The 14,149-nt window shown below is 40.5% G+C and overlaps 2 protein-coding genes across 5 annotated transcripts; one reads left to right on the top strand and one right to left on the bottom strand.

The window, feature by feature from the left end:
• The first annotated feature begins 674 nt into the window (after nucleotides 1-674).
• Nucleotides 675-1,766, top strand: LOC108088127 (mitochondrial uncoupling protein 4C). Its single transcript, XM_017185785.2, has one exon. The coding sequence runs from the start codon at nucleotides 683-685 to the stop codon at nucleotides 1,688-1,690; it is 1,008 nt and encodes a 335-aa protein (XP_017041274.1). The 5' UTR covers nucleotides 675-682; the 3' UTR covers nucleotides 1,691-1,766.
• Nucleotides 1,767-5,985: 4,219 nt separating this feature from the next.
• Nucleotides 5,986-13,707, bottom strand: LOC108088124 (profilin). Of its 4 annotated transcripts, none has more exons than XM_017185781.2 (4): nucleotides 13,645-13,707; nucleotides 12,028-12,313; nucleotides 9,688-9,859; nucleotides 5,986-6,422 (listed from the first exon to the last, which is right to left on the bottom strand). In XM_017185781.2, the coding sequence occupies exons 2-4, from the start codon at nucleotides 12,136-12,138 to the stop codon at nucleotides 6,325-6,327; spliced, it is 381 nt and encodes a 126-aa protein (XP_017041270.1). In that variant the 5' UTR covers nucleotides 12,139-12,313; nucleotides 13,645-13,707; the 3' UTR covers nucleotides 5,986-6,324. The 4 variants fall into 4 exon arrangements, with proteins under 4 accessions (XP_017041270.1, XP_017041269.1, XP_017041268.1 ...); XM_017185780.2 differs by lacking the exon at nucleotides 13,645-13,707 and adding an exon at nucleotides 13,549-13,568; XM_017185779.2 differs by lacking the exon at nucleotides 13,645-13,707 and adding an exon at nucleotides 12,558-12,697.
• Between the last annotated feature and the right edge of the window lie 442 nt (nucleotides 13,708-14,149).

Below are 14,149 nucleotides of genomic sequence, written 5' to 3'. Positions count from 1 at the left end.
GTTCTAACGGAGAAGTGAGTGGGCAGATGGCAGATGTAGAGAAGGAAGCTAAAGAATTGTCGAAATAAAGTTTGATGTTGTCAAAGGGATGTTGTTCCTAAAAAATATATTGCCACAACCATAATATAATCTTAAAATCTTGAACATATTGAACATAGTTTTAGGTAGCTGTTTAATAAAGTTGTTCAAATTTTCTTTCACTCGATAAATTTTACTTTACCATCTACACCTAAAATACCATGTACATTGCGAGTTGGAGCTTAAATGCATTCAGTTTCTCTCAGCTTAAAAACTATTTGGATAAAACTTTCCCAACAGAAAAAAAAAGATTTAATATCCTCTGCAAGGGTATAAAAATAGCTAAGGTGTGCGAAAAGTTAAAAGGAGGCTATTGTAAAGTTGTCACCCAAACATAACTTTAAATCTCCTATTAATGCCCCCAGATATAGTTTATTTGTTTTGTGAATTTGCTTCCTTAACTACGTTCAATGTTTTTACGACTCAAAAACTTAAAAGTACCCATTAATTTTATAAAAACCATGTTTTCATTTATTGAATAAAAACTTCATCAGCATTGAAAACCTTTCTAGATTCTTTTGAGTTACTTTTCACCAAATCCACAACACACATAACAACGTGACGTTATAAATTGTAGCTCTGCTGAACAAATTTCGAGTGCACAATGGACAAGGATGAACGGGAGTACTGGCATCTGCGGGCCATATACAACGAGGACGTTCCCCGCTTCCCTCCCACGAACATGGTGGAGCCTCTCACGGCTCGCAACCTGTTCCAGCTGTACATAAACACCTTCATCGCCGCCAACCTAGCCGAGTCGTGCGTGTATCCACTGGACGTGGCCAAGACGCGGATGCAGGTGGATGGCGAGGAGGCCAGGAGGTCGGGATCCAAAATGCCCACATTCCGGGCCACCCTCAGCAACATGATCAAGGTGGAGGGCTTCAAATCGCTCTACGCCGGCTTCTCGGCGATGGTGACCCGTAACCTGATCTTCAACTCGCTGCGCGTCGTCCTGTACGACGTCTTCCGGCGCCCGTTCCTCCACGTGAACGAGCGGAACGAGGAGGTGCTCCGGGTGCCTCACTCGCTAGGATGCGGCTTCACGGCGGGCTGCATTGCCCAGGCGCTGGCCAATCCCTTTGACATCGTCAAGGTGCGGATGCAGACGGAGGGCCGCCGCCGGCAGCTGGGCTACGAGGCGCGGGTGAACAACATGGTGCAGGCCTTCACGGACATCTACCGACATGGTGGACTGCCCAGCATGTGGAAGGGCGTGGGGCCCAGCTGCCTGCGCGCCTGCTTGATGACCACCGGCGACGTGGGGAGCTACGACCTCAGCAAGCGGACCTTCAAGCGGCTGCTGAGCCTGGAGGACGGCCTCCCGCTGCGCTTCCTCTCCTCGATGTGCGCCGGGCTCATAGCCTCCGTGCTCAGCAGCCCGGCGGACGTGATAAAGTCGCGGATGATGAACCAGCCGGTGGACGAGAGCGGAAGGAACCTCTACTACAAGAACTCCCTGGACTGCGTCAGGAAACTCGTTCGGGAGGAGGGCGCCCTCACCCTGTACAAGGGCCTGATGCCCACGTGGTTTCGCCTCGGACCCTTCTCAGTTCTGTTTTGGCTGTCCGTCGAACAGCTGCGCCAGTGGGAGGGCCAGGCGGGATTTTGATACTATAACTTTTATGCTGTAATATCGTGGTGTATGTGTTCTGATATATATTTTAAACAAAAGTTTGAAAAGCACAGTTGAATTGGTTGACTTCCCAACAACCCAGTCCTCTGCAATATCTAACAAGCTAGATGCTTGACATCGTTTTATTTGGCTGACTAAAACTCGAATAGTTCCACTTTAGTTGGGATCGTTTTTGTTTTATAATTGTAAATAAAATGGACTCGTTCCCATGATATTAGAAGATTTTGGAAATGATGAGAGCAAAATTATTGTAAGACAAACGCAACGCAAGTTTGTTAAAAATGCTTTAAGCTAAACATTTTCAAACCCTTGATGAGGGTAAGATATACATATATAAAGTATATAGGTACATATGTACATATATTCTTGATCAGCGTTACCATCTGAATTGATATCGACCTGTCGGTCTGCCTGTTTCTATGTAAACTACTTTCTCAGCTTTGAAACAGAAAAATTCGACAATCTGGCGGTACGTTCAAATAATTGGAGTCTACATTTTCAATCCCAAAATTATAGGCCTATTAGTTTCGGATATCTCAATGTTTATACATACAAGATAAGCAGACAGACAATGCTGCTCCAGAATACACATACACTTAGTCACAAAAGTATTCGTTGCGAGGTACTTTACAAATAAACACATGATTTTTATTGCCTTGCCGAGCAAAGGGTATTACAATTTCATTCAGACGTCTGTCCGTCTGTCCTTCTGTCTGTTTCTACATATGTATGTAAACTAGTCTCTCAGTTTTAAAGCTATCTTGCTGAAACTTTCTCAAAAGGTGTGTAGTTATTGCACGCAGTATATAAGACAGAACGGGGCGGATTGGCCGACTATATCGGATAGCCCCCATGCAAGGGAATAAAATTAAAAATTCTCACGCCGTTGTTTTTGATCAGATCGACTTGATTTCTTCCAGGTGCTGTTTTCTAACTACTATTGAATTTCTGATTAAATTTGATCCAAACCGGATAACTCTATCATATACCTGCCATAGGAAATATCGAAAAATATATAAGTATATAAATAATGGGAAAAAAATTATAACGTCGTTGTTTTAATCCCACGAGCATGGTTTTCAAAATATAAAGTGTTTTAAAAGCCTTTGAACCGATAAAAAATTTTATTAAAATCCGACTACGTTATCATATAACTGCCATAGAAAAGATCGAAAAATCTATATAGAAATAACGGAAATAAAACTATAACATCGTTGTTTTTTCATCAGACAAGCATGATTTTGATTTTTAACGACTCTTGAATTACGAAATAAATTTCATCAAAATCGGACAAGTATTTCATATAGCTGCCATATGAACAATAGTTGAAAATATTAAATATTAATAGAAAATCGTCATTGCTTCGATGTTGTTTCGACTTTATGTATTTTGTTAGACATATTTGATGACTGCAAGGGTATATAAGCGTCGGCCAGTCACAGCTAGGTTCCTTTCTTGGTTTTTCTCGATTCAAGTGTATTTAAAAAAAATCGATGTTCTTAAAATCATTGTCGTAGAATAAAAACCAACGACAATATAATTTTGTTTGAATTTTTATATATAATTTTTTCGTTCTTTCCTATGGCAGCTATATGATATAGTTATCCGATTTTTATGAAAATTCATTCTCGATTCAAGGGTATTTAAAAAAACTTGATCTTAAAATCATGGTCGTGGGGTAAAAAATAACGACGTTATAATTTTTGTTTATTATGTATATATGTACATATATTTTTTTCGATCTTTCCTATGGCAGATACTAAAAAGCGTTATATTTTTTGGTGCAATAAATACTTTTGTGATCATAGAAATGGACTCAGTTTTATATTTTTGAGTATAACTTCAATTCAAATTTTTTCTTCATGGTTTTTTTATAGTGTAGATAAAATATGTATCTTTGAAAGTTTAAGCCCATTTCAACCACTTCGAAATTTTATAGTTCTAAAATATAAGTTTTTTCTTTACCGGTCTGTGCAACGAGTACTTTTGTGACTGACTGTATACATATATTTTTTATTGGATCGCAGTACTTCTTTGCACCTGTTACACACTCCAAAAACAAACAAAAAATGTACCTTTCTGTCAAAGCTAAAACATTTTTTGGGCCTAACATTATTGCTCTAAGATGTGTGACTGTAATATTTCTATGTTAAGACGAAATTACATGCTAGTATTTAAACGTATTTCAATATCAAATTCTCCAAAAAAGCCCAGATAAAGAATACAGCGATCAATAGTTCACTGGGAGTGCAGTCTCGGATTGATTCATGGCAAGCACTGAAAAGAAACAGTGGCATCCAAAATTTGCATATTTAATTGACTAAACAAGCTTGAAAGCTACTCTCGCCCCGCGGTGAAAGAAATTTGAATTCGCCGTTAGAGATACGAAAATAAAGCACACGCGCATCAAATTGCGGACCAAAGCGAGCGCCAGAGGCCAGAAACAACCATAATAGTAAATAATAATAATATAATACTATGTTATGTGATTAGTTTTACTGCTAATAAAAGTTGTCCAGCACCCTCGTCCTGATCAACACTCTGACCCGCTCCTTCTTTAAATAATTTGTGTTTTCACTAGAAGTAGGCAAATCGAAATCCAAGTATTTTGAGAGCGAAAGTGAACGACGAGCATATGTTTAATGTTTAAACCTATTTACATGTATACATATATGTACATATGTGTACCGTCCAAAATATCTGTAAAATTTCACACTTGGCGGCGGGATTGGATGGATAATGTGGGTCAATGTCTTTCCGCCAGATGAGAGCCAAGAAATATGCAAAGAACGACAATTACTGAAAGAAAAAGCAGCTGTGAAGTGGACGAGTGCCCACGGCTCTGCTGGCGGCCAAACCGCCACAGAAAGCATTATAAAATGAGTATCCGTTTTATTTATGAATATTTGGTGGAAAAATGATTGCGCAGTTGCGTCAGCCATTTCAAATGAATCTACAACGACGAAAATAACATGGCAGTTCGCGCAGACCAAAAATGGTCAGCACGAAAAGCAATATTTTCAAAAATAATTAAAAGAAACCATAAATGCACAAAGAATTGTTAACGCGACCATGAAATGTTTAGGGAAAACAATATATGTAGAAGCGCAGAGTTCTTTGACCTATCGATTGCCGATAGCCCCCCGCCCAGAAGGAAAATGCGGCATTTGCATACTTTTTATGAGGAGCTTTCTCAGTTGTCTCACTCTGATTTTTCATTTTAATAGTATTAAAGTATCGTATTATATATGTTTTATATCCGTATATTTATGCTTTGTTTTCATTTCAAGTTTCTTAAGCATTTACGGAAATTTTCAGGGATCGAAATCAGAATTAAAGGGGGTTATTGGGAATGGAGGAGTATGTGAGAGAGCGCGAAAAGACTTTTGAAGAGTTTACCTAAAAATAGAATGGCGTTTGAATTGTAACTGTTAGCGAAACTTTTTATGCTACCGTTGGGAAAGTAGTAAAACAATTAAAATGGCGGATTCCCGATTGCAATAATGAGTATTCCTTAAGTGCTAACTGAGACATAACTGACTCAAACTGACAAGCTAATAAACCGATCAAGTGATTTTATTTAGCTACAATGTGAAAAATTACAGAAATTAAAGCGGACACATTGAAAGGAGTGAGAGAAGTACCTACTTTATGACTTGCAGTGGGAAACGGAATCTGAGTATGAACACTTATCGATGAAGTATGCGTTTTGTATTTTGCGTTTAAAAAAGTTTAAATTTCTCCCTACGATATCAGCTTGTATAAAAAATCAACCATTGTGGCTGGTATTCACGATTCTTCCATTTTGGTTTTTTCCTTCCACCATATAAAAATAGAGCATCGCGGATCTCCAAATAGTTCACATATACAAATATATATAGATATATTTATTTATATTGGTTGGTATTTTCTCCGTTTTCTTTTCTCTCAGTTCCCTTTGCTTCGTTTCGTTGGTGTACTTCTCTCTCCTTTTCTGTCTTTTTTCGCTGCCCTCCGTCCGACTGTCAAATCCAAATCTTCTCTCACTCACTCTTTTTTATAAAACCTGCGTGTGTGTGTTTATGTATAAACATACATAGAGTATCGGTTGTGTAAATATTGCTATAAAATTTTTCAAAAAAATGCCTGCGTTTGCTTTGCGTTGTGGTTTGAATCTTTTTAAATTTTGGATTGCTATTCTTGCATTTGCAGTTCTTAATTCTTACAATTTCTGACAAAATGAAATGCTAAATAAGTTCAAAGCTGCGGACTCAATTCTTAATTATGGATCATTTTATAGTTTTGTTTCTTTTTATTTTTATCGTATAAACCAAAAAGTTTTAAATATAATAATGCAGAAATTTATAATTTTGTTGTAGTTGGGTAATTATTTGCGTTTTTTGACATTTTTCAAGCATATGCGTTTTTACTCGTTCCATTTCTTCTGTTACACACAAAAAACCGCAAATTTTTCTTGGCCGTTGGTTTTTTCATAAATTTAAATATTAATAATTACTTTTTATGTGTTATTAGTTCATTTACGGTTTTCCCTTATCAAATTTGTTGCTGCTGTTGTAGTGGTTGGTGTGTGTGTGTTGTGGTTGATGGGGTGTTTGTGTTGATTTATTCTCCTAGTACCCGCAAGTAATCAGATAATCTCCAAGTTTTTCTACGACGGAAGCGGCCTGCTGGGGCTGAACGGGATCCTCGTAGATGGAAACGATCACGGCTGCAAAGGTAAAAGAGTACGGAATGAATGGCATATTTATTACGTATTTTATATATATATTTATTAATGATTAATCATATTCAGTATTCCATGCTTATTTTTATTTACAATTTTTTTCGTAGTGTTAACACTAAAATTATTTGAGTTTACAATAAATTCATTAAAAATTATATGTTAGTAAGTGTTTTTGCATAGCAAAAGCGGAGGTATCTGCTAATACTTAAATATCTCCCAAAAACGTGAAATGCATCTAATTTATTTAACTTTCAAGTCGTAAATTCATACATACTCACACAAAGTGAGCAGGCTTCTAAGTAATAAATGTTTAGTAGAATTAATACCTTTCAATTAACACTAAACTAAACTTCTGTACTACGTCCAGAACACATTATTACAATTATTCAACCCTTCACACATTAATATCAAAATTCACTCGGTTTAGTCGATCTGTTATAATTTTCTGCGCCCCCTGTGTGGAAAGCGCCTCCTTGCCATAGTCACATCAATTATTTTTCAACCATCTATCCGGTTGACAATGCCTCAAAAGCGGAGAGAAAGCAGCTGTCTGCAGCGGAAAAATAAGAACTAACCGTTTTTACAACAGGTGTATCTGCTCTTCGGCAGCTGGAAATTATGAATAAGGCGATCAATAAAGAGCGCGTGAGCACGGCGCTTCGTAGGTGAAAACTGGATGAACGGCTGGAGAGGAGAGGCAACTCAAGAGCCAACGAGAATGGACCCGAATGACAAGTCTTGAGTTGAGTGGCTAATACATTAATCAAATGAGCAGAAAAATGACGGACACTTAATTGTTAGTGTATTAAGATGAAGCCGCAGCTTTGCGACTCACAGCACGCTCGAATCAAATCGAAGCGTGTGTCAGACTGAGCTCGCCCGGGGGTCAATAAACCGGGTCTGGCCTGAGAGCCTTTGCAAACGAAAAGCCGGAATACCTCAATCATGGTAGAATTATACAAGGTAGTCTCGTCGGCTGCAAAATCGTTCGGGTTTTTTCCCCCTATCGACCCGAACCCATAGGAAAACACTCTCTCTCTCGCTCTAATTGTAGTGTCGATAGGGGGAAAAAAAAAGCCGACGAGACTACCTTGTACTTATTATACCATGACCTCAATATCATAGAAACATTCTACTTTTACCCTCAAACCACTAACATCATGATGCGCCGAAATCTTATAAGGCCTATCTATTGATAATTGCTCACAACTCTCGTTAATAAAGGCTTTCCACAGTTGAAACATGTAAATGCCTCAGTCCCCGAAGAGTTATTTCAAGTTTGATAACCAGTCAACTTAAAATGACAAAAAATGAAAAGTTAAACTTTCAAAGCCCAAATTTGTCAAATCAAAAGTGAAAGAACCAATCTAGACTCTTTTCCAGATATAGCAGTACACCAAAAATGAAGCAGATGCAGCAGCAACGGCTGAAAAGATTACATTGTTACTTTTCGTTTATAGCCCGTCAGGTTTTTGGGCATGACAAACAAGGCTTTCTAAAACTGTGATCACCCCAAAAGTGACTTAAAGGTGACACATTCAAAGCGAATAAGCTCGATGCCGTCCAACAATATCGGACGGCGAACTGACGCTCAAGCTAGTCTTGACCGTCAAAAGCCACCCCATTCGGACAGTCAGTCGGTCAGGTGGTAATTCTAGTCGCATGGTGTACCTTGCACGATTGTGGCAATGCTATAATACCCGATCAGCTGGAGTGGGCCTGTGGGCCAAAAGATATGAGCTACCCGACGCCGTATTCGAGCTGGCCAGGTCCAAAGCAAACCAGAGAAAGCGCCGACAGCCAGAGACATTTGCCATTTCTAGCCAATTTTTCTATTTTTACGCCACTGCCTCTGTGGTTTGTCTTACACACTCACACGCACTGTACTGTGCAACATTTACACTTGAAATGGATTACGGCAATAACCTTGAGCTCGTAGATGCAGCGGTTTGCGGAGGGTGGTGGTGGTGGGCTGAAACGTCTGTGTTTACGTGAAAATGTGTGTGCCAGTGCGCAACAGTTGCCGCAAAAACTGTACAAATATGGAAGTGCGGCTGACGCCTCATGCAAACAAACTGCTCGTAAATGCAAAAGGCAAAAACGAAGAATAAAAATCGGCTGTTTAGCCTAGAAACGCCAAGAGCGAGAAAAGTTCTTAAAAATTAAGGCAGCTAAAGATGCTGACTAATAAAACGTTACTTTCGTTGACCTTAAAATTGGAGCAAACGATAAACGATGCTCGACGACGTAAAGCCATAACGACAATGGAGCCCATTTTACAACATTCATTTTCTTTTAGTTGTTCGTGCTAATTGCCACAAATTAGGTATAGTTCAGTGAACATCATATACAAAATAAATACGTTAGTATAAAAAGTTCTTTAACCTGTTCGCCAAAAACCAAAAATAAAACGCTCAATACAACTTTCCAATTTTTTTACGACAGAACTTATCTGTTGGCGGTGAGTTGGGCTTTGGATTAAATTCTTTTCACCAGCGATAAGTCTGCGAAAACGAGGAGCATTTAACATTTTTATTTAAACGTCTTTTCGTGTTTGCTTTGGCTTCGGCTATAAAAAAAAACCTGATAACAGTTATCAAGGTACGGCAGACAAAGCATCGATAACACTCAGTGGCGAAATAACTGGGCAGAATACGATGTTTGAATTAGAATTCTTTAAATTTGTGTTTTAACTGCCCCAAGCTCTCTACGGTTAATAAACATTTCTTAAAACTTTATATCTAAAAAATTTCTTGAATGGTTTGCTGACATTGCAAAAGAGGTTATTTTTTTACAGTTTTTAAAATCAAAACTGCTCCAAAAAGTTTAATCAGCTTAAAAAATACTTTTTTTTCAGTGACAAAACAAAGACAATTTTGCTTGTTGATTAAACTTGTAAATCATGATTTCAAAGCAATTGTTTCATTCAGCAGATGGCTGCAGATATTTGTTTAAATAAGCTTACTTATCAAAAAAAAAAATTGAGACATCTAAAAATGAATGTCAAGATACCTCGCCCATTCAAATAGTCTAGTCATAAAATTTATCATTTGATCTTCATTCCCCAAGATGAGAAAATAAGAATTTATGTATCATTAAAACATCGAAATTTCGCACCATATCACTTCATAGGGTCGGAGATGTATCACCTTTTAGAAGCATATTGCAACAATTCATACAAAACTATAGGAAACCGAATCGAGAATAGTAGCCCAGTTATCGGAATTGTAGAAATTTTAACGTGGCTCACCTTGTGTTGTCTTCATGCAGTGCACTCCGCTCCGGCCGAGCTTGGCACGCACTACGCGGTCTGTGCCGGAGAGGTAAATGTACCGCTGGCCGGCAAGTGTTACGCCGTTGCTGGTGAGCCCGTCCTGCTGGTCGAAGCCGCTGATCAGTTTGGAGAGCTCATCTTTTGTCACCTAGAAGATCGGAAATGGATTTTCGGTAATTAATCAAGCTTTCAAGCATTTAACTAAATTATTGCTAAGACTAAGTTATATCCTAACCAGAAGGGAATTTCACCTTTATATAAGGATCAGAAGGAAATTCGAGAACCACACTATCTTTGGTGTATTAAGCATTAATTTCTGTTAAAACATCAAACTAATCAGCTGCAGTCAACCCACGCACACAAAGGCAAACCCACCACCGCCAGCAAACCACCACCCATTTGAAAACAGTTGGCAACATCGACAACTGACGGCCAACTTATTAACAAATGTGGTCCACTCCATTTCAGGGTGGAATGGAGGGGTGTGGCGTTCGGTGGCTGTGGCTGGCACAGGGATATGTGATATGAGCCCGCCTTGATTTTCGGATTTCAAAAACAAGTTTTACACACTTGAGCGCCTTATCCGTCTGGAGAGCGAGAGAGTGGCAATAAGAGAGGAAGAGGATGCGAAAGAGTGCATCAATGTCATTAGCCTTGGCCAAATGCTGAGCAAGTTGGCAGCCCATCTCACTAACAGCTGCTTTACCAGGGAGCAAGGTGGGAAATTAATTTGAAAGTATTTTACAATTTATAGTTAGTCATTTGCAGCCTGCCAATCGGTGACACATCGAAATGCCGCTCGAACTCGAAATCGAGAAGTTTCCATTGAGCGTCATGTCGGCGAGAGTGAAAGAAATGTGGAGAGCGGAGCGGAGGAGTCGCGAAAAGCCGGTTTTGCGTAGACAGCTTTGCCAAAAACGTTATAAACTAAGCAGTGCCTATTATATGGCAATAGCGAAAATCCACAAGTGCTAAAACATCATTTGCGCTCACCTAAAATGGGAACTTTTCAATGCACTGCAGTGGTTGGCTGGCTGGGTGTATATACTGGAAGATCCATATATAACTAAAATTTTACATTTCAGAGCCGGTTTTCACAAAAGTATCAATATACATTTTTTGATAAGCCAGACTAGAAGAATCGGGGTTCGCTGAAACCTTCAAATTGATTATTGAAAACAATCTGGAAAGGCCTACGGCAGCTGTTCAAGCGCTGATTAAAACATTGACAATGATTCATGCCACCAAATATACAAACAGAGCTCAAAAGCGGGAAGCTCGGGTAATGCGAATTAGGGGAAAATAATAAAGGCAGATGCTGAAGTAGAATGATGATAAAACGAAAGTGATACGCTTGCAGAAATAGCAGGTGAGGAAAGTACGACGATAGAGCGAGATGAAAGGGATGATGACGTCGCAACCTTATTAAAACTCAAAGTACTGGTCAGCAACATAAAATTGGATTTTAATCAATCTAACACTACAATCGACATTTCGAGAAAAACTCCAATCGACAAACAAAGCAAAAGGGAGTGGCTGAACCGAGTGGAAGCGGATAACGGAGAGAGCAGGATAAGAACACATGGAGCCGGCAGGAAGTTGCACACACATACATTGACACGATATCTACAGAAGGGGCAAAAACGTGGCGCGCATATGAAAATACTCTGAGCATTCAAAGGTAGCCGACTCACTCACTCTCTGCTGGTGACGCGGCACTGCCTGCTCAAGATATTTTCTGTATTTCTCTTCATTTCGCTCCGATAACAAGCATTTATTTTGACCGGCAGATGAAGCGAACAGTTTAAAGCTGGAAAGCAGAAAGCCTGAAAAAATAAACCACACTAAGTGCGATAAGGGCGTGCGCTACTAAAGGGGAGGGGCTCAAGTGTGCATTATCAGGAACCAGTGTTGCACAGCGCAGACATCAGACCCGGCTGCTGATATCAGATTTCCCCCATCCCCCTCTTACAGCGTATCAAGTGCAAACTGTGCTTTAGTCATCAATCGACAGACAGAAGAGATTAAATTGCCGGCCAATTGGTCTATTGGCAAAGTTGATTCCTCACAACTCCTCGCGATCACGCAGACTCCCCTAACATTTGAGCGGGGGTGGACGGGGGAGAAGAGTGAGCCTGCGCAGGAACCCCTCTGCAGGGGGTGAACTCGCGAGAGAGAAAGAGGGTGGGAGTTGCTTTTTATCAACCGAAAGTTATCATGGCGGCCGAGAGAAGGAGACAGAGCGAGTCACACCCTTGAACTTGCGAAAATTCATTGTCAACTAGCCGCTGTTTTCCAACCGTTTTTCGTACTCACCTCAAAGCCATTAGACTGCGCCCAAATGTTGCCGTCGTGGCCGGCGATGCACGCCTTGGTCACGCACTGCGAGGCCAGGAGTTGGTTGTCCACATAATCTTGCCAGCTCATGTTGCTTTCTTTGTCGTGGGTGCGGATTAAATTGGATTGGCTGAGTATTGGCTGGATTGCTTCTTTACCGCACGGCGAGTCGCACTTTCGTTTCGGGGGTCACACGAAGATTGCAGGGAGACAAAGAAAAACCGCAACGCCGACGATTCTTCTTGGGGAAACTTATTTCTTCCAACTGCAACGAGAGGTGTAGAAAGAGAGAGGTAGACAGAATTAACTTTTTTCGTATCGCATTGTATTGCCAATCGTCGCCCCCGTTAAATTTGCAAACGGGGCGCCCTTTCGTATCGATGGCTGCTTTCCTCCGCCCTTGATACACACAAAGGCCGAGTGGCGGTGCGATTTTGGTCCGGAATGGCAATATAAATATAGCGCTATAGCGCACTAAGAACCGAATTTTCTTCCTCCAAAAAACTCACATATACACACACTAAGCACAGCCACACACACGGGGGATGAGACCAAGACAGACAGAAACCGTACGCCAGCAGCTCCACACACACGTCCGACTCGCTACAAATTTTCGAAGCGTTCGAGGCGGATTTCAAAAGTCGAATGTGGCCATTAGTTTGTAATGCCTTCTTCGATTGTGTTTTATCGCTTTCGATAAGTGAGTTTCGTCCGCTGGAGGCGCTTTCGACAAGCTGTTGGCTAACAGATCTGCCTAACAGAAGAGTTAACATACCAGAGAAAACGTTGATAAAGGTTTGCAAAGCAGCGGCAAATCTCCCCCGTCGCACAGACAAACTCTGCCGCTGTGCTGCAAATGTTAAACAGCGATACCCTAAAATCTTTAAATACTCTTTTATCAATTCGATTGTCGATTGCCCACAAAAATATAGCGCCTCTACCGGCGGAAAAGCAAGAAACAGAGAATTTTGAGTTTGAGATAAACTCACTCAGCGGGAGGGCGCTGCAGGGGGCTGCCGTGAGTCACCCGCTCACTCACCACTCTCTCGACACCCGGAGCGAGAGAGTGCAACGGCGCGGCTGGAGCGTGTGCGAGAGGGAGACGGCCGTACTAGGCGGGCCGTTATTAATCAGCCGGCTGCGGACAATGCAAATGAGCGAGTGAGAGCGACGATGACTCAACACCCGAGTATTATGAATCGACTCTTTCTTGGCCGGCACTGAGTAACTGTCATAAATTAAAAATAGCCTTTAATTTCAACGCCTATATGTGCTCGAATCTCACGTATCACGATGTGCTGCACCCGCAATATGTGTTTTAGCATTGGCTAGTTGACAAAGCTAATACGTCCCGAATACCACTTCACTTTTTGCACACTTATACACACACGCTTACGACGACGCACAGCCAACGCGGTTGGCCAAGTTGCGCGTACATGTGTAGCGTTTTGCCATTTAAGGACTGCTCTCAGAACGAAAGTAGTTTTTAACACCGTTTACCCAGTTTGTGCGTCGATCGATTTTCTGACCAACACGTACAGAAAATTCGCAATTTGTCTCTACTTAAACATAATCCAGGAATCCCGCGACACTCACACTGTTCACGCTGCGGTAAAAATTCAGAGTGACCGTGGCGGAAGAGTTTCGACTAACCATTGGTTTCAATACATCCCTCACTCTCAAAACAACTTACGAGAACTTGATAGCGCAGACTCAAACCATAAAGGAGGACTATTCTAGAATTTCTTTTCAATCGAATGTCGGTTAACATAAACTTATTATTTGCCTAATCTGTCTAAAAATTCTAAATACATTAAGATTTAGTTCAATCATATTATAAGTATTGGGAAATATTCGCCAAGGGATTGAAAAGAAATCTGTCAGACCAGTCCGGCAACGCTGATGGAAAATGAAGCCCTGGATTTAAGTGACAGCGCCAAAATCAATAGGCACTTACTTATTCATAAAAATACATTCCAAAAATTGTATAATCCGCATAAAATTATGTACGATTTTATTCCCCTCTCGTATGAGACTGCTGCCATCGAAATCTGGTGCAAAGCACCGGATTTCTCCCTGCTATTGCCGATATTTCGAGATC

Source organism: Drosophila ficusphila, unplaced genomic scaffold (assembly GCF_018152265.1).
Source record: "Drosophila ficusphila isolate 14025-0441.05 unplaced genomic scaffold, ASM1815226v1 contig_636, whole genome shotgun sequence".
In the NCBI taxonomy this organism is placed as follows: domain Eukaryota; kingdom Metazoa; phylum Arthropoda; class Insecta; order Diptera; family Drosophilidae; genus Drosophila; species Drosophila ficusphila.
Note: the sequence above shows the minus strand (reverse complement) of the source record. Positions and strands in the feature narration are given on the sequence as shown.